Source organism: Juglans microcarpa x Juglans regia, chromosome 1D (assembly GCF_004785595.1).
Source record: "Juglans microcarpa x Juglans regia isolate MS1-56 chromosome 1D, Jm3101_v1.0, whole genome shotgun sequence".
Taxonomy (NCBI): Eukaryota; Viridiplantae; Streptophyta; class Magnoliopsida; order Fagales; family Juglandaceae; genus Juglans; species Juglans microcarpa x Juglans regia.
The window spans coordinates 19226303-19247507 of NC_054594.1; the positions used below are offsets into that span (position 1 = coordinate 19226303).

At 38.4% G+C, this 21205-nt stretch overlaps 2 protein-coding genes and 1 non-coding gene across 3 annotated transcripts in view; 2 read left to right on the forward strand and 1 right to left on the reverse strand.

The window, feature by feature from the left end:
* Positions 1–13842: 13842 nt before the first annotated feature.
* On the forward strand, positions 13843–15273 carry LOC121250922 (probable bifunctional TENA-E protein). Its single transcript, XM_041150215.1, has 3 exons — positions 13843–14069; positions 14282–14502; positions 14791–15273. The coding sequence occupies exons 1-3, from the start codon at positions 13911–13913 to the stop codon at positions 15104–15106; spliced, it is 696 nt and encodes a 231-aa protein (XP_041006149.1). The 5' UTR covers positions 13843–13910; the 3' UTR covers positions 15107–15273.
* A 950-nt stretch (positions 15274–16223) lies between these two features.
* Positions 16224–16295, reverse strand: TRNAH-GUG. Its single transcript has one exon. It is a non-coding gene; the product is annotated as a tRNA-His (tRNA).
* A 1344-nt stretch (positions 16296–17639) lies between these two features.
* Positions 17640–21205, forward strand: part of LOC121250264 (bromodomain and WD repeat-containing protein 3-like) — a 29707-nt gene continuing 26141 nt past the window's right edge. The window contains exons 1-5 of the mRNA XM_041149331.1: positions 17640–17976; positions 18157–18261; positions 19288–19645; positions 19934–20088; positions 20420–20659. Of these exons, the coding sequence (XP_041005265.1) occupies positions 19293–19645; positions 19934–20088; positions 20420–20659 (748 nt within the window). The 5' untranslated portion in view covers positions 17640–17976; positions 18157–18261; positions 19288–19292. The remainder of the gene's footprint in view (positions 17977–18156; positions 18262–19287; positions 19646–19933; positions 20089–20419; positions 20660–21205) is intronic.

The following is a 21205-nucleotide window of genomic DNA, read 5'->3' on the forward strand; positions in this document are numbered from 1 at the left end:
AAAGACATTGAGTCTTGCATCTTTAATACTGACGTTTTGATTATTTTGTGATTAAATTATTCTGCTCATAATTTCTAGTTGTTTCAAGAAACTATTAAAAATTATTTGCAAATGTGCTGATACAGCAATTACATCATTAATCCACAATCTTATTGCATCAATTAATATAAAAGATTATTTATATTTGAGGCGATCTCATTAAGATTGTTCATCTGGATATCCAGCTATATCCAAACTCAGCCTCGAATGTGTGATGCGGCCTGGGTACCCATCCAAGTTAATCTGAGTTATAACCCTAGCAGTTACCTTGAAGAATCCGAATTTTTGAAACCTAGGTACTCAAATAAACCAATTTTTGCAAAAACAAATTCTACTTTTTTGTATTTTTTGTTTTTTAAATTTGAGTACCCGAATTGTGGGTACTAAGCTTTAAACCCAATACCCGCCTCACGTAGTTGTACGCACCCCAAATATGGACGGGTGGATAATCTGGTTATTTGTCGTAAAATTCGAACTGAAAAAAAAAAGTCGGCCTGGATGAATAGTGCTAGATCTCACAACAAATAATAGTGCATTCTAAACCAATATGCAAGGAAGAAAAAACAATCCTCTCTTTTGAAAAGTTCTTTTCTCCTCCTCGTTAAAACCCAAGACTTCCGATCATCCTTTTTGTTTTGGAGGAGGAGGAGTTGTTCCTACCTTCTATCTCATCTTTTTTTTCAACAATTTCATTGTCAAAAACATTTTTCTTTTATTTTCTTATTACGTAGGAAAATATTTGATACATCGCTTTTCAAATATCAAATCCGTAATTGTGTCACATTATCACACTTCTCATGCATAATCCTGTTTGGCTAGTGCATGAGCCTCCCACACCATCCAAGGCGTACATGAGCTCCACACGCTATAGCGTTTCGCGACTATGATGACTACATGCATGATTGTCAATATATTTTGTTTAAAATACTTGTTGAAAGTGAGACGGCCGAGGTTGATTAGTTATATAAATGTGACTAAATATTACACTCTTATAAAATGGACCTTGTCTCTTAGGCTGAAAAGATTGGGAGTTGTATTTCAATATTTGCTTACCTTTCTTCATGGGCTAACAGATGGTTTGAATGTGTAAGTGTTAAAAAAAACCAAATTGAACAAATTGAAAGTCCAGCTCTGCTTATGAAGCCTAAGTCCATTGAAAAGCCCCATGCCCAGTTGAGCCTTATCTCACAAACCCTTTTGAGAAAACTTTCTAACCGGTTGGGCTTATAACCTACTAAAAACAGTCTGCCAATAGTATTCTACCACGTACGCTTCTCAAGTTAGTGATGGTGTGACCGCACTTCACCCGATTATTTGAACATCCATGTCTGGCATTTGAATTTTCAAGTTCCCTTTCGCGATGGTGTGACCCCCAACTCATCGCCGGGGACCCCTCTCGCGATGGTGGCAGCGAATCGCACAGCCCCCTCTCGCAACCGTGGTAAGGGGACGAACAACCCCCCTCTCGCGACAGATCCAAAAACCCTAGCGACAAATTCATTGAATGGATCCATTTTTCTTATTTCCAAGAATTCTTCTTCTTCGATTCTCTCTTCACATCGTTCACTACTTCAGGCTATAACATTTTCCAGTTTCTTCGATTAAGCAATTGCTTTTCTCTTCAAAATTTTGGCTGGGTGTTATTTCCATATGAAGATATAAGCTAATTTTACATACTCATTGACAATAGATGACTTTGTGGATTAATATTTGGAAGGTTGTACTACTATTTTGTGAGCTTTTACTGGATCTTAACATTTTGAAGGTCGGGTTCTACAGTGAGAATTGGTATGGTAGAATAGATTTGTTACAAGTATTTTGCCCTGATTTTTTGCCTGATATTTGTCACGATATTGTGTAATGGAGGACAAAGTTCAGGGTCCAATAGAATCGAGTAGTAATAGAAGGCATTTAAATGAGTGTGTATAGTGTTTAGTACACCGTGCTGGGACCCGTTGTTTCTTATCATGCAAAGTTTTGCATTGAACTTGTGCTCTCTCGAGAATTTGTTTGGGTAGCTAGTAAGTAACGTCGGTGCAAACGGAGAAAGAGACAAAATTTCTTACATGTGGTTGAGATGCAAGGAATGGATTCAATGCAAGGTCCAGAGCAATCGATATCCTCTTAAAGTGATTTCGCAGGTCGTAACCAGAGAAAGACACAAAATCTCTTACATGTAGCGAGCAGTGATTTTTCGATGGAATGGGTTGAAATCAGTTGGACTGAGATGGTGGCAGTTGAACTTCCAAAGCTCTTGGCCCCTTGGGCAATGGTGCAAACAGATGAAAGAGATGATCGACCCCTCGCAATGAGCAGTGATTTTCGATTCCGATAGTAGAGATGAAGGGTCTCGATGAGATGTGTTTCAAAAGGCAGGGGCTGTTTGAACTAGCTTTCTAATCGTGTGTGGTTACACCTATATCCTTTTTGGTCTGATTTATGACGTGGCTGATGATGATAGGAGGGCTGATTATCTCTAATAAACGGCCTGACCGCTTAGAAGCAGCTTTGAACCCTTTTTCCTCTTTCTGCATTTATCGAAAGGAAGGAGTCGAGGTTCGTCGAAAGGGCGGAATGGAGAAATTGGAAAAGTGACCGTTAAAGGAAAGAGAAGAAGAAATGATGAAGGGAAGTGGGGATAAAAGGAGCTGAGGTGCAAGGATGAAGGGGATCGTTGTTGCTTTGTTTTTAGTGTTCTTTATTCTTTTCTGTTTCTATTACAAACGTTGCTCTGCTAGGTTTTTATAGATTTTTGGAATCATCTATTACAAGATGATTCAAGGCTAATTTCTGCAACTAGGGTTGTAGGGAGGGTTCTCTTCCCCTTTCTAAGTATTGTTGTTTGCTGTGATGCTTAGCAAGAATCTGTCTCTATATTTTCGTTCATGATTTACTGTGGGTTTTGGAAGGATCTCTTGTTCTTGACCTGTTGTAGACTCATGGCACAACAAAACCTTGAAATAATCAAGGATCCTTCAGGCCTAGAGTCTTCAAATGAAAAGGATGATTAATATAGTGAGAGATTTATTTTTACTAGTGCTATAATCTGAGAATGCATGTTTGTTTGAGTTTAAGTGTTAATATCGTGATTGGTTTGATATAAGCAGATGAACCTCGTTGTAGCGCCCCAATCTCCCTTATATAAATACACAGGGATTGAGACACCAGGATGGTGACAACACGGTCACACATCCCAACGAAGTGCCAGTGTGTGTACATGCAACAGTGTACAAATAAAATAACGCAGCGGATAATCAACTAAGAACCAGAATTTATTTACAATCAAACATCAGTAAAGATTTAAATAACAGTTATATAGTCATCCATAAAATAATTTACAATAGTTCCAGATAAACAAACGAGTGATCCCAGATCACTCCTCAGGCAGAGCCGTCTCCTCAGGCTCGCCCTCCTCCTCCTCATCTGCATCAAAATCTGCGTTACCACAAAATGGTATCGCAGGTAAGTATAACCCAAAACAACAACGTAATATAAAATGCATTAAATGCAACTAACATGCATGCACATGAAAAATATGCATTTTTCCACAAAACATCATTTTTTCCGAAAATGATAATTTTCCAATACACGCCAAAATCCCATTTTGGCCCAAAATATCCGTAAAACATTTTCCCAGAAAATGATTTACCCAAAATTCAACTCGCACTATTTTCCCAGAAAATAGTGCATTAATTCCAAATGCACCATGCATTATTTCCATATGCACCATGGCCTCCCCTATGGACCATCCGCACGTCCTGGCTTCGTAGCGGTGCTCAGTTCCGCGCCCAGCGCGTACATGGCCAAGCACCCACACTACGCAACGAGCGATGCCCAGTTCCGCGCCCAGCGCGTACGTGGCCAGACATCCTCTAGTCCCCGCCAGCAGAAGGACCACGGAGTGGGCACGAGACCATCTCGTCCGATCCCATTGTCGCCCGGCGCAATCCAGGGGACGTTACTCAGTATATTCCGCTCCCGAGTAACCAGAGGAGCTCCACCGAGTTAATACCCCATCTCGGCTTGGGGTCGTGATACACACGCACCAAAAATCCATTCTCACATGAAAACCCAGTTTTCATAAACACATGAACATGAATGCAATACACGAAAACCCAGTTTTCTTTTACAAACATGATCATGCATGAAATAATGAAATGCACATGTACCAACACAATATCCAAACCAACAATTACCAATCCAATCAAATCCAACCAAACAACTCCAATCACAAATCCATCCGACCCCCGAACTCCTCGGACTCAGTCCGGCATGCCAAAAATACAGTGAAATGGGTTAGTGCAAAAATACATTTAAATTACGAAAGTTCTTTGGAGAAATACTTACAGTGCAATATAATAATTTCCGGAGGATCACGAAGCTGCAAGTGGTGATGTCTGAGCAACACCACAGTGTAAAATACACTGTGGCCGTGGGTCACAGATACCCACTTTTCAACGAGGACAAACGAAGACCCAAAAATGGTAGGGTAGGGCCTAGAGAGGTCGGTGAAGCCAATGGTGGTGGTGGTTTGCCGTGGGTGGCGACGCAAGGGGTGGTTTTAGGCCAAAAATGCACAAATCGGAAATGGGCTTGGTGGGGCTTCACCGGTGACGGATCGGAGCTGGGTTGGGTCCAATGGGTTGTCAAGAGGTCGAGGATAATGTGGTAGGAAGATGGTGGCCAATGGTGGTGCGATGGCGGCGCAACGGCGGAAAGAGTGCCGCGGCTTCGTGGGCTTCCTGGGGCTAACGGCGGCACGAACGGAGGTGATATTGGTGGGGCGAGGTCGCCGGCGGCTGGGGAAGCTAGCGGGCTGGCGGTGTCGACCACCGCCGATGCACGGCGGCGCTGGTTGGTGGAGAAGGAACGGACGCGGGGAGAGAGAAAGAGAGAGAGGTTGGGTCCGCGCGCACGGGGAGGGGAGAAATAAGGAAGAAGAAAAAAAAAGAAAAGAAAGAAAAGAAAAGAAAAGGAGAGGAAGAAGAATGGAGGGAAAAGAAATGAGGTCCAATACTCATAACTTGGGTCACAAAAATGATCCAACAGAAATGATTTTAAAACCACAAGTTAAATAAAATAATTTAAACGTAATGGTAAAGTCAAATTGAAATAATTAAATCCCACGGTAATTAATTTAAATATTAAAAGTAATTTAAATGCATAACAATAAATAAATCTTAAGAAAGCACATAAAAATAATTTTCACCAATTTAAAATCATAGAAATAAACTCACTAAAAATCCAACCAATTTAAAATAAGAGAATAAATTTTGATTACATAAAAATAATTCCTTCAGTAAAAATACACTAAAATACGGGGTGTTACATCCTCCCCCCTTAAAAAAATTTCGTCCACGAAATTGGCAAGGTCAAATATTAAACCAAGACAAGATCAAGATTCAACCAAGAGAATACTTAGAACATACCGTCAAAATCAATCAAACAAGTACGGATATTGCTCCCTCATGTCGGCTTCTCTCTCCCAAGAGAAATCTTGAGCCAACGGATCACCCCACGACACTTTCACCATAGGTATTACCTTGGACCTTAACTCTTGCTCTTTCCAATCCACGATCTGGGTTGGAGCAACTTCATAAGTAAGGTTGGGCCGCAGTTGAATGTGTTCGGATCCACAAAACGTGGCTCTTGCTGTCCAAAACTCTTCTTCAATGAGGACACATGAAACACATCATGAACATCCCCAAAATAATCTGGCAAGGCAACTCTATAAGCAATAAGCCCAACCTTCTCTACGATCTGAAAAGGCCAATATATCTTGGACTAAGCTTTCCTTTCTTACCAAAGCGCTTAACGCCTTCTTCTTCAAAGGATAAGTCTCTTCTTCTTGTATCTGCGTAACTTTTCTGGCGACTTTGCGCTTCAGCCATCTTCTTCCTGATAAACTGAACTTGATCCTTCATTTCTTGAATTATCTCAGGCCCAAGCAATTTGTTCTCGCCAACTTCATCCCAACATAAAGGCGATCTGCACTTCCGTCCATATAAAGCTTCATACGGGGCCATCTGAATGGAGGAATGAAAACTGTTACTATAAGAGAACTCAATAAGCGGTAAGTGATTCTCCCAACTTCCTTGGAATTCCATGACACAAGACTGCAACATATCCTCCAGAGTCTGAATAGTACGCTCTGATTGGCCGTCCGTTTAGGGGTGATACGCCGAACTAAACTTCAATTTAGTACCTAATGCTGCCTGCAAACTCTTCCAGAAATGGGACGTGAATCGCGAGTCCCGATCTGACACAATACTCTTGGGTATTCCATGCAAACGCACTATCTCCTTGACATATAACCGAGTCAACTTACCCAACGAGTCAGTATTATTAACAGGCAAGAAATGGGCACTCTTGGTCAACCGATCCACAATCACCCAAATGGAGTTCTTCCCACTAGGAGTCCTCGGCAACCCTACCATAAAATCCATAGAAATATCATCCCACTTCCATTCCGGAATAGGGAAAGGTTGGAGTCTACCAGCAGGTCTCTGATGCTCAGCCTTCACCTATCGGCATGTGTCACATTTCTCAATAAACAAAGCGATGTCCAACTTCATTCCTTCCCACCAGAAATTCTTCTTTAAATCCCTATACATCTTCGTGCTTCCTGGATGAACCGAATAAGGAGCCGCATGAGCTTCTGCTAAAATCCGCTCTTTAAATTCAGAATCTCGGGAATCACTCTACGATCCCGAAACCGAAGAATGCCATCCTTATCCAAGCTGTAATGCAAGGGTCCTCTAGACTTTCTGACTCTTTTCCTGATAGCCAACAAATTAGGGTCCTTTCTTTGAAGAGTCTTTAATTCTTCAAAATCCACTACTCGGATATCCAAGACTGAAGATAATAATTCTTCTTGCTGTGAACTCTCGATAAGAAGTCTCCTCATTCCACAAAGGAGAGAGTCCACATCTGATGATTCCGCTTCATCCACTTGTTGTGACTTCCTACTCAAGGCATCAGCGACTAAATTTGCCTTTCCTGGATGATACTTGATTTCACACTGATAGTCGCTAATTAGCTCTAACCACCGTCTCTGCCTCATGTTTAGATTCTTCTGAGTAAACAGATGCTTCAAGCTCTTGTGATCAGTATAAACTTCACAGGCTTCGCCATACAGATAATGCCGCCAAATCTTAAGCGCAAAAACTATTGCCGCCAACTCCAAATCATGCGTGGGATAATTCCTTTCATGAATCTTCAGCTGACGAGATGCATAAGCAACAACCTGTCCCTCTTGCATAAGAACGCATCCCAACCCGAATTTGGATGCATCACTAAAAATCACAAATGGCTTGTGTGGCTCCGGAAGTGCCAAAATAGTGCCGTTGTCAATCTTCTCTTCAACTCTTGAAAACTTCTCTCACATTTGTCAGACCATACAAACTCAGTATTCTTCCTAGTCAAGGCAGTGAGAGGTCCTGATAGTCGAGAAAAACTTTCCACAAATCTTCGATAGTAACCGGCAAGTCCCAAGAAACTTCGTATCTCACGAACTGTCGAAGGCGAGGCCACGACAAAACAGCTTCTACTTTACTAGGATCTACAGCCACCCCTTCTTGAGAAATCACATGTCCAAGAAACTTAACTTCTTCTAACCAGAATTCACACTTGCTCAACTTAGCGTACAATTGATGTTCTCTTAATTTCCCAAGTGCCAGACGAAGGTGACAAGCATGCTCTTCCAAATCTCGAGAATAAATTAAAATGTCGTCGAGAAACACCACCACAAAAGAATCCAAGAAAGGCCGAAACACCCTATTCATTAAATCCATAAAAGCAGCAGGGCATTAGCTAACCCAAAAGACATCACCTTAAATTCATAATGCCCATACCTCGTCCTGAAAGCAGTCTTGGGCACGTCCTTATCTCTTATTCTCAACTGATAGTACCCTGACCTCAAGTCAATCTTCGAAAAGATAGCCGCTCCCTGAAGTTGGTCAAACAAATCATCAATTCTCGTAGAGGATACTTGTTCTTAATAGTCACCTTGTTAAGCTCCCGATAATCTATACACATTCTGAGAGTACCATATTCTTCTTGACAAACAACACGGGCGCTCCCCACGGTGAAGTACTAGGCTGAATAAATCCCTTGTCGACCAGTTCTTGCAATTGAGTCTTCAACTCTTTTAATTCAGCCGGTGCCATGCGATAAGGTGCTTTATGCACAGAAGCCGCACCAGGTTCCAAATCAATAACAAATTCCATATCGCGAACGGGAGGCAATCCGGCCAAATCATCTACAAACACATCAAGAAACTCGCCCACAACTGGAATATCTACTAACGACTTCTTCTCAGATGGCGTAGACTCGACTTGGACCAAAAAAGCATATGCTCCACGAGCTATATCTCTCCTAGCTTGAATTGCTGATATAATTGTTGGTTTTGCCTTCAACTTACTTCCCGCGAATTCCAAATAATCATCATCCGAGAGTTGAAAACCAATTACCCGACTTCTACAATCAATATTTGCTGAATATCGATATAGCCAATCCATTCCCAAAATTATATCAAATCCCAGCAACTTGAATACAATCAAATCTGCATCTAGTGTCCTCCCTCCAAAATCCAAAGGACAGCCTAAAGCAACTTTAGAGCACCACACCATCTCACCATTTGGAAGTGCCACTACTAGAGATTACGATAAAGGCTCCGTGACCAGATTACACATCCGTGCAAAAGTGGCAGACACAAAAGTTCGAGACGCCCCGGAATCAAACAAAGTACATGCATAGAAATCATATAGGCGAACTCTACCTGAAGCAAACACATCCACCAGACAATTCCAAATAATCCAACCATATCAAACATTAAATCAAATTAAAATAATTAAATGCATACCAGTAATAACCCCAGCATCGTGAGTCTCTGGAGCTCCATAATTCACATCACCAGGGGTCACTGCATAAACCCGAGCTTGTACCAACTGTCTCTGGTTGCCCCTTCCACCTCGTCGACCTACTCGCGCTCCTTGCCCTCCTTGAACTTGACCAGGACACTCCCGAGCAAAGTGACCGGGCTGGCCACATCTAAAACACTGAATCCCTCTCTGGCCGCAGTCACCCTCATGGGCTCTATTGCACCTGTTACAAACTGGAGCTCGACCTCCAGCACGAACACCGGTGGTCGACTGCGGACGGGCACTAGTCCTTTGCACGAACTTATGAGGCGACCCAGAACTACTCCCTTCACCAACGTAACTCCGCCTCTTCTAACCCGGAGGGGAACCTGCTCCAAAACTATTTTCCCGTTCTACAATGCTGGCTAAATCCACTAACTCTTGAAAGTCCTTAATCCGAAGGCAGGCCACTTGTTTACGTACCTCATGGCGCAAACCCTCCTGGAAGCGCTCGACCCACAACTCCTCCGTAGTAATGAGGTGAGGAGCGAACCGTCCAAGCTCCATAAATTTTCTTGCATATTGCTCAACAGTCATGCCACCTTGGACCAAATTATTGAACTCCCGAGCCTTTTGCCTTCTCACTGAAGCAGGAAAGAACCGGTCATCAAACTCTTTCTTGAAACGCTGCCAAGACACAGCAGCCAAGGAACCCAACTCCATTTCTAATAATGTTCGCTTGGTCTCCCACCAATTTGCCGCTTCACCTTGCAGCATATAACTTCCATATAATACCATCTGAGCCTCCGTGCATCTACAAACTTCAAATGTTCTTTCCAAATCTTGAATCCACCTCCTAGCTCGCATTGGGTCCTCCTCCCCAGTGAAGGCAGGGGTCCTATGCGTTAGGAAGCGCTCATAGGGACACCCCACTTGGGCTCCTCTACTTGAATCTCCCTGCGGCGGTCGGAAATTCTGTTGAAGAAATTCTGTCATTCTATTTAATGCTCTTGCCATAGCATAATTTCCATCACCTCTAGGTAACTCATCTTCAGGCACCTCAGCTTGCCTTCTTGGTCTCACCATAATCCTGTCATAGAACATTCTCCAACCACGCTTAAATCCAGATAATTTATACTCAATAAAAAATAAACAATAATTAAAGCGATAAATAAAATAATTCAAATAACATCAATTAACATCAAATGACATAGCAATAAACTCATAATATAAAATAAATAACTTAACTTACATCACTAAAAAAAATTTTATTATTTTAAAATAATAATAAAAATAATTTTCTGGTACTATCCTAAGGGACATGTGGTTTTACCCAGAGTCGAACTGCTCTGATACCACCTGTGGCGCCCCCAATCCCCCTTATATAAATACACAGGGACTGAGACACCAGGATGGTGACAACACAGTCACACATCCCAACGAAGTGCCAGTGTGTGTACATGCAACAGTGTACAAATAAAATAACGCAGCGGATAGTCAACTAAGTACCAGAATTTATTTACAATCAAACATCAGTAAAGATTTAAATAACAGTTATACAGTCATCCATAAAATAATTTACAATAGTTCCAGATAAACAAACGAGTGATCCCAGATCACTCCTCAGGCTCGCCCTCCTCCTCCTCATCTGCATCAAAATCTGCGTTACCACAAAATGGTATCGCAAGTAAGTATAACCCAAAACAACAACGTAATATAAAATGCATTAAATGCAACTAACATGCATGCACATGAAAAATATGCATTTTTCCACAAAACATCATTTTCCCCGAAAATGATAATTTTCCAACACACGCCAAAATCCCATTTTGGCCTAAAATATCCGTAAAACATTTTCCCAAAAAATGATTTACCCAAAATTCAACTCGCACTATTTTCCCAGAAAATAGTGCATTAATTCCAAATGCACCATGCATTATTTCCATATGCACCATGGCCTCCCCTATGGACCATCCGCACGTCCTGGCTTCGTAGCGGTGCTCAGTTCCGCGCCCAGCGCGTACATGGCCAAGCACCCACACTACGCAACGAGCGATGCCCAGTTCCGCGCCCAGCGCGTACGTGGCCAGACATCCTCTAGTCCCCGCCAGCAGAAGGACCACGGAGTGGGCACGAGACCATCTCGTCCGATCCCATTGTCGCCCGGCGACAATCCAGGGGACGTTACTCAGTATATTCCGCTCCCGAGTAACCAGAGGAGCTCCACCGAGTTAATACCCCATCTCGGCTTGGGGTCGTGATACACACGCACCAAAAATCCATTCTCACATGAAAACTCAGTTTTCATAAACACATGAACATGAATGCAATACACGAAAACCCAGTTTTCTTTTACAAACATGATCATGCATGAAATAATGAAATGCACATGTACCAACACAATATCCAAACCAACAATTACCAATCCAATCAAATCCAACCAAACAACTCCAATCACAAATCCATCCGACCCCCGAACTCCTCGGACTCAGTCCGGCATACCAAAAATACAGTGAAATGGGTTAGTGCAAAAATACATTTAAATTATGAAAGTTCTTTGGAGAAATACTTACAGTGCAATATAATAATTTTCGGAGGATCACGAAACTGCAAGTGGTGATGTCTGAGCAACACCACAGTGTAAAATACACTGTGGCTGTGGGTCACAGATACCCACTTTTCAACGAGGACAAACGAAGACCCAAAAATGGTAGGGTAGGGCCTAGAGAGGTCGGTGAAGCCAATGGTGGTGGTGGTTTGCCGTGGGTGGCGACGCAAGGGGTGGTTTTAGGCCAAAAATGCACAAATCGGAAATGGGCTTGGTGGGGCTTCACCGGTGACGGATCGGAGCTGGGGTTGGGTCCAATGGGTTGCCAAGAGGTCGAGGATGATGTGGTAGGAAGATGGTGGCCAATGGTGGTGCGATGGCGGCGCAACGACGGAAAGAGTGCCGCGGCTTCGTGGGCTTCGTGGGGGCTAACGGCGGCATGAACGGAGGTGATATTGGTGGGGCGAGGTCGCCGGCGGCTGGGGAAGCTAGAGGGCTGGGCGGTGTCGACCACCGCCGATGCACGGCGGCGCTGGTTGGTTGAGAAGGAACGGACGCGGGGAGAGAGAAAGAGAGAGAGGGTTGGGTCCGCGCGCACGGGGGAGGGAGAAATAAGGAAGAAAAAAAAAAAAGAAAAGAAAGAAAAGAAAAGAAAAGGAGAGGAAGAAAAATGGAGGGAAAAAAATGAGGTCTAATCCTCATAACTTGGGTCACAAAAATGATCCAACGGAGATGATTTTAAAACCACAAGTTAAATAAAATAATTTAAACGTAATGGTAAAGTCAAATTGAAATAATTAAATCCCACGGTAATTAATTTAAATATTAAAAGCAATTTAAATGCATAATAATAAATAAATATTAAGAAAGTACATAAAAATAATTTTCACCAATTTAAAATCATAGAAATAAACTCACTAAAAATCCAACCAATTTAAAATAAGAGAATAAATTTTGATTACATAAAAATAATTCCTTCAGTAAAAATACACTAAAATACAGGGTGTTACACTCGTGACCAACATCTCGGTTGAGGAAACCCTAACTCTGTATTCCTAATGTTTACTTTCCTAGCAATTATATTTTCGATTCTCAAAGATTTTAAACCATTTTCCTTGTGCTAACTGTTTCTATTCATCAACCCATTTTCTAGAAACTAAAAGTTGCAAATATTGTTTTCACGATAATTTGAATTAATATTTTCTTTTAGAGTAATTACAACCCCTCATTCTTGATGACAAATTACAAACTCATCCTACATTTTGTACAAATTTAGTGCACATAATCCATCCTATTTTCACAGTAAATAATTCTAAACACATTCAACATGGAAACTCTGTCAATATACTTTCATATTTTTTTTTTTTACTATTTTTTTCTTTCATTTGAACCTTTTGCTGGATTGATTGTATTGACAAAGTTGTCTATGTGAAGATGACTTTGGAAGCTCCCTTTACTTTTAAATCTGCATTTATATTTGAAAATATTATTTGGTGAGTATCAATGCATGACACTAATATGGTTCCTTAATCTCATATATTATAAAATGCATCCAACTCGATCCCATCTAATTTTATAGTGTATCAACCCCACGTGTCAATATAGTGACAAATGCTCATTAGATGCTGTAGTCGATAGACTGAGGTCGAGAATGACTTTTTTTTTTTATTTTAAACTGTTGTGCAATTTTTAGCATTAACATTCTTCTTTAGTCATCTCACTAAATTTCTGTTTTTTCTGAATAGCCATGGAGGCAATATAAGTGGAGTTCTCGAATAAAATCATCAGAATAGATGATTGTAGCATCTTTCTTCCAATTGATCCATTTGTTAGATGAACATAAACTGTATTTGGAATTATGGTCTCGTTTGTTTTTAAAAAATATCTCATTTCATCTCACCTCATTATTATAATTTTCATAAATCTTCACATAAAATAAAATAAATAATTCAACTTTTTCAAATCCTAAAATAAAAATAATATTAAAAAATATATTCTAATAATATTTAATTTAACTTTTTAATTTTAATCTCATCTCATCTTATCTCATTTTTAAAAACAAACGAACCTAAGTTATTTTCTAAACACCCAGGCTTCTAACTTTATTTTAATTTAACTATTTTTTATTAGAAAAATTCAATAAGTAATTTGTAAAAAATCAACTTACTATTTTTTACTTAAAATAATTTTATCTATTCATTATTTAAACAGGACGTATTTTAATTTTTAACTGCGTATAATCATTAAGAAAGAGGTGACCTAGGCGACGAGGCTACACGTGCCAAGCAAACTTGACATGTGGCGAAGGGTCTCTGTTTCATGGTTGCCACGTGTACGGCTCGAGGATAAATGCCTGCCTAACTCGTTGTTCGACAAGAAGGCCACCGTACAATCTCTCTCGCTCATCCTGCATTCCTGCGAGTCAACTTGGGGACTGTAGTACGGTTCCAGAGTAAGGAAAAATGGACGTGGGAAAGATAAGGGAAGAAGTGGAGAAGAGTGGGATGATCGACACGTGGTTGAGAAAGCACAGTCTGATTCACACCGGAGCTACGAGGCACCCTTTCATCCTCGGTATTCGAGATGGGACCGTCGATCTCTTCGCCTATAAAACATGGCTGGTATAATTCATAGTCTAATGCCTTCCTCTTCTGTTTTCTGATTTTCTTCTATGTTTTTCGTATTCGGTTCATAGGATTTAAGCGCTAAACCGAATTACCCACACTCATGATTGTAAACTCCAATATTCTGGAACGGACGCTGAAAATTTTTGAAGTCAGTTCTGGGATTTGTGTTGATTCATTGCAATCTGTTCCTGGAATTTCTCATGCAGGGACAGGATTACCTGTTTGTTAGAGCGTTTATCCCATTTGTAGCAAGTGTATTGATTAAAGCTTGGAAGGAATCGGATAACAGCAGTACGGATATGGAAGTGATATTGAGTGGAATGGCTTCTCTGAATGAGGAGATTTCGTGGTTCAAGAGTGAAATCCCCAAGTGGGGTCTTCAACTATCTGGCATTGTTCCTCAGAAAGCAAATCAAGATTATTGCCGGTATCATGTCCGATACCATCATGCATGACTGTCCTGTGCTTTGCATATATTGATTCAAAATTCTTATTGTATTTGATGTAAAAAAAAAAAAAAAAGATTTTGTTTTAGTTAAGTTGAACACCTTCAATTTTTTCGTTTTGCTTTTCATGTGAGACGTGATATTCTAAGAGGCCTTTGAAAATTATTGTGTAGGAAACTAGGCATTCTCTGAATTCTGCTCCTGGATTCATTGTTGTAGATATGGTTATCATTGGAATCATTTTGTGATCATTTTGCGTGTTCATACAGATTTCTGGAGAATTTGATGGGCCCGGATGTTGAATACACAGTGGCTATCACTGCCTTATGGACCATTGAAGCCGTTTATCAAGCGAGTTTTGCCCTCTGCCTGGAGGATGGGGCGAAGACTCCGGCAGGACTGAGGCAGACTTGCCAAAGATGGGGCAATGATGGCTTCCGTCAGTATTGTAATTCTTTGCAGCAAATTGCTAATCGTCATCTACAGAAGGCGTCCAATGATTTGCTCACAAAAGCTGAAGTAGCATTGCTACGTGTTTTGGAACATGAAGTTGAGTTTTGGAACATGAGCCGTGCTGAGGCCTAGTCAGCCTTAACTTCAGAAACCTTGACATGATATGAGTGAGATGGTTGTTTGTGTTTGATAGCGTGTCCATCATTTATGTTGCAGTGAATGAAATGATGCGCATCTCAGTTCTTGTTGTAACCTCTATCACTGTTTTGTTGGATCTGTCAAACGTGTATATTGGTCGTGTATTTCTGGTCTTTTGGATGCAAATAATGTTGGGGATCAAGTCCCATAAGAGTAAAGTGTGTGTATATATATATATAAGTCGTGGCATTATTTTGTCCATTGCAGGAAAACCTTGAATTACGAAGACGAGTGTCTGGCCATACTGTGCAGCAACTGCACTGTCTAGTGTCTGATCATATGCGCCCTCCATTTCTCATACAATTAATTGATACAATGAGAAAATAATTAGATATATTTGAAAGGAAAAATGATAGACTTACTATCTTCTTGCCACTCTTTTACTATTCTATAGTATATTTAAAATTTTTATTTTTTTATTATTATTTTTAAGTATTTTGTTAACATCTTTAATTATTAAGAAAAAAATTAAAAAAATATATAATTTTACTAATAGTATTTTTTTAAATATTAAGTAAATAAAAATAAAAAAAATAATAAATAAGTAATAGGAAGTAGTAAGTTTATCATTATGATAATAATATCATAAAGGGTGCAGTTACTATGTTGCCTCATCTTGATCACTAAGCATATTGTCTAGTGTAAAAAAGATTTTTATTTTTCACATTTTTTAATATAATTAAATACATTTAAAAAATAAAAAAGATATTAATATATTTAAAATTATTTTCTTAATCACTAAATAAAAAAAATTAAAAAAAAATTTGACTAAGAGTCAAATAGAGATGTAAAAAGGAGTGGGCGTAGTGTTTATTTACCATAAATGGTTGAAGCGGATACATAAAACCGCACCTTAAAATTAAATCAAGTTCTCACTTCCTTCTCCAAGTTTGCAGCTTTAGGCAGACAGGCACGTAGTATTAACATATAATGGGTATAAGTAGATATGAACAAGCTTCGATCTATCTATGGAGGGGTCGTGGTCTCTGCTAGTGCTGGTACCTACTAATACTAATAATAAATAAATAAATAAATAAATACATCAAAAAACTGTGGCTGCTGGGATTCGAGCCCAGGTCTCCACGGCCACAACGTGGAATTCTTACCACTAAACTACAGCCACAATATTAATACAGAGTATCTTTCAAATAGATAATGATAGACTTAAATTACGTTTAGATAGTAAAAATATCTGAAAAATATTGAGAATATTTGTAAATAGTAGTGAAAAAATAATGAAAAAGTAATAATAAAATATTAAAAAATAGGTGAAAATTAATGATAGTAGAAAAATAGGTAAAAGTAATAATAAAGTAAAAAATAGTAATCAAGTACTCTCACTTGCCAAACACACCCTTATTATTTCTTACCTTTCTTTTACTACTTTTATTTTTATTTTTATTTTTTAATTCTTTTTTATTTTCTTAAAGTGATTATTAGTGATTAATATTTTTTTAATTATCTCCTAACCAACTTTAAATTTTGCATATAATTAAACTTAAATAAAATAAAAACATTATTAAAAATATATATTTTTTAACGTAGATATTAAATTTATTTATTTATTTTATAAATAAGTGCACCAAACATCTATAAATGTAAATATTATTTCTCTATTATATATATATTTATAATGTAGATGCCATTGCGTCCAATATGAGGGTCAAAATTGATGACGTAACCCAAAAGAACATTGTAAATGATCACATAGTTTGTGATGGATAGCTGCAATTAGCACTTCTTTCTATATAAAAAATAAAAACAGAAAGAAGCATAAATGTCCATTTCTTTGAACAGAAAAGTAAGTCATGCACTAGTTGAGAGATCTTTGTTTAGATACAAGAATGTTTTATCTCTCGTTTCGTCTTATCATTTATATAATAAATAATTCAGTTTTTTTAAATTATAAAATAATAATAATATTAAAAAATAATATTTTATTTAATTTTTATTTTAATTTATTTCATTTTAATTCACTATTCAAACTGCACTTTCTAAAATTAAAAAATAAACTTCAAAAGAAGAAACACCGAAAAAGGAGACAAAATAAATATAGACTTAGAAACAACGAAAAAGGGGAATCCAACGAAGAAGATCAAGTTTTTTTTAATTAAATTTGAAAATGAATTTTTTTTTTAATATTATTTTTAACTTAAACGTGTAATAAGTTGATTTGTACTTGACCAAAAAATGAATGAATTGACCTCGTATTAATGATTTATACAGTTATAAGTTTGTGTAAATTGTTTACATTCATTTAAAAAAATAAACACATACGAGACTTTGTGGGAAAATTTCTTTTTTAATAAAGGACCTAATAATTTTTTAAATAGACTGTGCGATGGTTTTAAAGAAACGCCGTCGTTTTTTAGAGTACGGTCCCCTCAATAGGAACGCACGCGACGTCTATTCGCGTGCGGCACCGCTTGTAGATGATCGATATTTTTCGTATGATTTTTTTTATTTTTTTTTGGCCTTTCCCGTCCTGAAGCATCTTCACAGGAAGAGTGGCCGTACCGTAAAGGTTCGAAAAGCATCATAGCAGGAAGAGTTCGTTATATCTCTCTCTGGAGTCGAATATCCGAAGGACGCAGCCTGACACACGGAGCTCCTTCCCAAAATCTAAAGACAAATTCCTCGTCCCGGCGCGTGCTTCACACTCGCAAATCCCCCTCTTCGGTTTTTGTTTTCCCAATCTCGCAACTCTGCGAACTCTCAATCCCTCCCCCGTCCCCCCATTCACCACTATCCTTCAATCCGCAAACATACAGAATATACGGAAGAAACTCGTTGCTTGATTGAAGGTAACCTATTTCCAGCGAAACGTTTGTTGAATTAATTGACGTTGTGGTAACTCTTCAGATATTTAGAATAACGGTTGGACATGTATTTGGTTTGTATCAATTTTTTGTGTTCAATAATCTTGTATGAGCTCAAAGTGCGTATCGAAATTTGAATTTAGGGCTTCTGTTTCGCTGCCACAGAGAATGCATTATGAATTCTTGGAGGTCAGGGTTGCAAAAGAGTAGGAGAAAGTCTTTGTCTTTCTGGGATTGCGTAATTGGTTATATTGTAACCACATTTAAAAGGTTTTCATTCTTCCCGTTTTCTTTTCGTCTTTTATTTTGTATATTGTGTAGAGAGCGACAATTGCTTTTATTTTTTACATGTATGAATTTAGTGGTTAAAACATGTAACGTGAAAATCATGGATCGGGAAAAGAAAAATCTTTATCAGGTGAAATGGTAAACAATAGTTAGTTATTTGAATTATGGGATGTGAACAGGTTATCAAATTTTGTATTACTGCTTGGGCTCCTTGCTACATTTATCCCACTTACCGTTTTCAAATGGCTTTGGATGCTGCTAAGATCTAGGGCTTTGAGCAGTGAAGCTCAAGAGATACTTTCTTATTGGTATTCTAGCTTGGGGTTTTTGGATTTTATTTTTGCTTGTTAATATTGCCTGAAATTTAGAATGGAGCTTATGATTTTTCACTGTTCGTTTGAAGGTATCCATTGTTCTTTGAAGTGGTAGCCAGATTTGTTATGGGAGTCATACTGGAGGTGTCTTTAATGATACTTTATTGTGTTCGTTTATGCTCAATTTGTTTAGATGTGCCTTGCGATGAAAAGCCATTTTCATGTAAAAGAGTTATATATAAGATGTATTTTGTTCATAGGTTTGTGAATTTGCATGATTCCAATTGAATTTCAATTTTCTGGCTAGACGTAAAAAATGCAGTGTATGGTCACCACTTTTATGATTTTATCTCCTTCATCAGTACAGAATGTATATTTTCTTCTAAACTTATTGTATAATACATTCAAGCTCATATCCAGAAGGGAGCATCTTTTTTCAATACGGGAATAAAATCTTATCTAATTACAATAAAATGTTCAGAATAAAGTACATATTCAGAGAATAACCAAAAACAAATTTGCCAATCTAGAATCAATCACAAATGCCTGGACATAATTAAAAATTGAAAATATTAAATCTAAAGGGGACCAAGAAAGAGAGGCTATGTGTTTCAATTTACGTGTTTGGAAATCTTTTGACTGCATTCGATGGTTGTAAAGTAGACTTGTAATTAATTCCTTTTAGTTTTTACAGGGAACATGGCTCTTAGGAAATACATTCCGTCTGGTGCTGCACAGAAGGATATGAAACCATTGAGATTTTCCTCTAAAGGACATGAGAATTCTGAACTTGCGGATCCAGAGACAAGTCATACAATGGAGCATGAAGTGGATGTTGACCTCAGAGAAGTTTATTTTCTTATTATGCATTTTCTTTCAGCTGGGCCATGTCATAGAACTTATGGACAGTTTTGGAATGAACTGCTTGAACATCAACTTTTACCCAGAAGATATCATGCTTGGTATGCAAGGAATGGGAATGGGACACATAGTGGGGTTGAAAATGATGATGGCATGTCAGTTCCATTAAGTTACACCATGTTGGTCGAGAGGTATGCAATACATTTTTTGTTTTTCTCTTCAATTACTCTGTTTTTCTATGTCATTTCGGTACTGGCTAAGTTATGGAGTAACTATTAATATTTTTGTTGTTATTCATAATATATAATGGTTAGTTCCATTAACAATCACGACATTCAGGTTCCCATGTATATCCTATTCCTGCATTAATGGTACTGTTATGTTATAATTAGGGAATAAATAACAACTAGATTACTTATTTGTTGTGCTTTCCCCTTAAAACATTTTGATGATTAATGTTGCAATTTATACTTATTTAGGTATCCTCATGTTGAAAAGGATCACTTGGTAAAGCTTTTGAAGCAGCTATTACTAAGTGCAGCTCCTCCACCGCGCGATATCAGTGGTAGAAATGCCCCAAGTGCAGCTGACGTACCTACACTTCTTGGGATGGGTTCATTTTCACTTTTAAGCTGTGGGTGACTTCCTTTTAGTTTTATGCAGTTTATAGTGGTGTATAATAATTATAACAGTTGAAGTTGGGAATTTTTTAATCGATTGACGACTGGAAATAATATATATCTTGTGGTTCCAATACTAAGTCATTGTTTCTTTTTAATCTCTATTATTCATCCATTGGTGCATGAAAGTTCTGGGTATGCTATTTTCCTCATTCTTTTGAGGAAGTACTTTTGTGACCTCATTTTTTTTAGGAAGTACTTCTGTGACATCATTTGCACCCCTTTTCCCTGGTAGTGGTTGTTTTTCAATTTCTATCTTATTATGGTGTTCTTATCCTCTTTCAGATGATAGGGACAAAGGAAATAATGATGCCAATCGACCCCCTGGTTACATGCGTTGGCCTCATATGAAAGCTGATCAGGTTCGTGGTCTAGGTTTGAGGGAAATAGGGGGTGGTTTCACAAGACATTGTCGTGCACCATCTATTCGTGCAGCAAGTTATGCCATTGCAAAACCATCTACCATGGTACAGAAAATGCAAAATATCAAGAGGCTAAGGGGGCATAGGAATTCTGTATATTGTGGTATGGCTTCTAATTTTGGACTTGCATTTAAAATTTAAATTTTTGTGGAAGATGATTGTTGTCTATTATGGATTGATAATCAACAGGTTTTATATAGGTACTAAATCATTTATCAAGATATTTTTGGTTTGATGGGTATGATTAGGGAACACGATACGAAATTAGCGAGTTTGGGTTTTATGTTAACGGGTTCGGGTCAAAACGGGTTGATCCATTTAGACATGATTCATTAATGGGTCAACCCTCTTAACCCGTTAGTGACCCATTTAGATCCGTTAAATGTTTTACTCAAAATTACAATTATATCCTTTTAACCTAAAAACAAAAATACCCTAACCCTATTTCATATTTCCTAACTCTCTCTCAAACCCTCACTCTCGCTCAATTTTCAATTGAGTCAGTTCTCATGAGTCATGACCGCCTCCCACACTTCCTCTGAATTGTAATTTTGGTGTTTTTATTGTTTGGATTGTAATTTTGGACTTATGTAGTTAGTTTTATATTTTTGGGAGATTTTGATTTTAACTTTTATGTGAAATTATGTTA

Coding starts and splice junctions, on each gene's coding strand:
- LOC121250922 (XM_041150215.1), top strand. CDS start 13,911: ATGGACGTGGGAAAGATAAGGGAAGAAGTGGAGAAGAGTGGGATGATC. Junction 14,070..14,281: donor TCGCCTATAAAACATGGCTG/GTATAATTCATA, acceptor TTTCTCATGCAG/GGACAGGATTACCTGTTTGT. Junction 14,503..14,790: donor GCAAATCAAGATTATTGCCG/GTATCATGTCCG, acceptor GTGTTCATACAG/ATTTCTGGAGAATTTGATGG.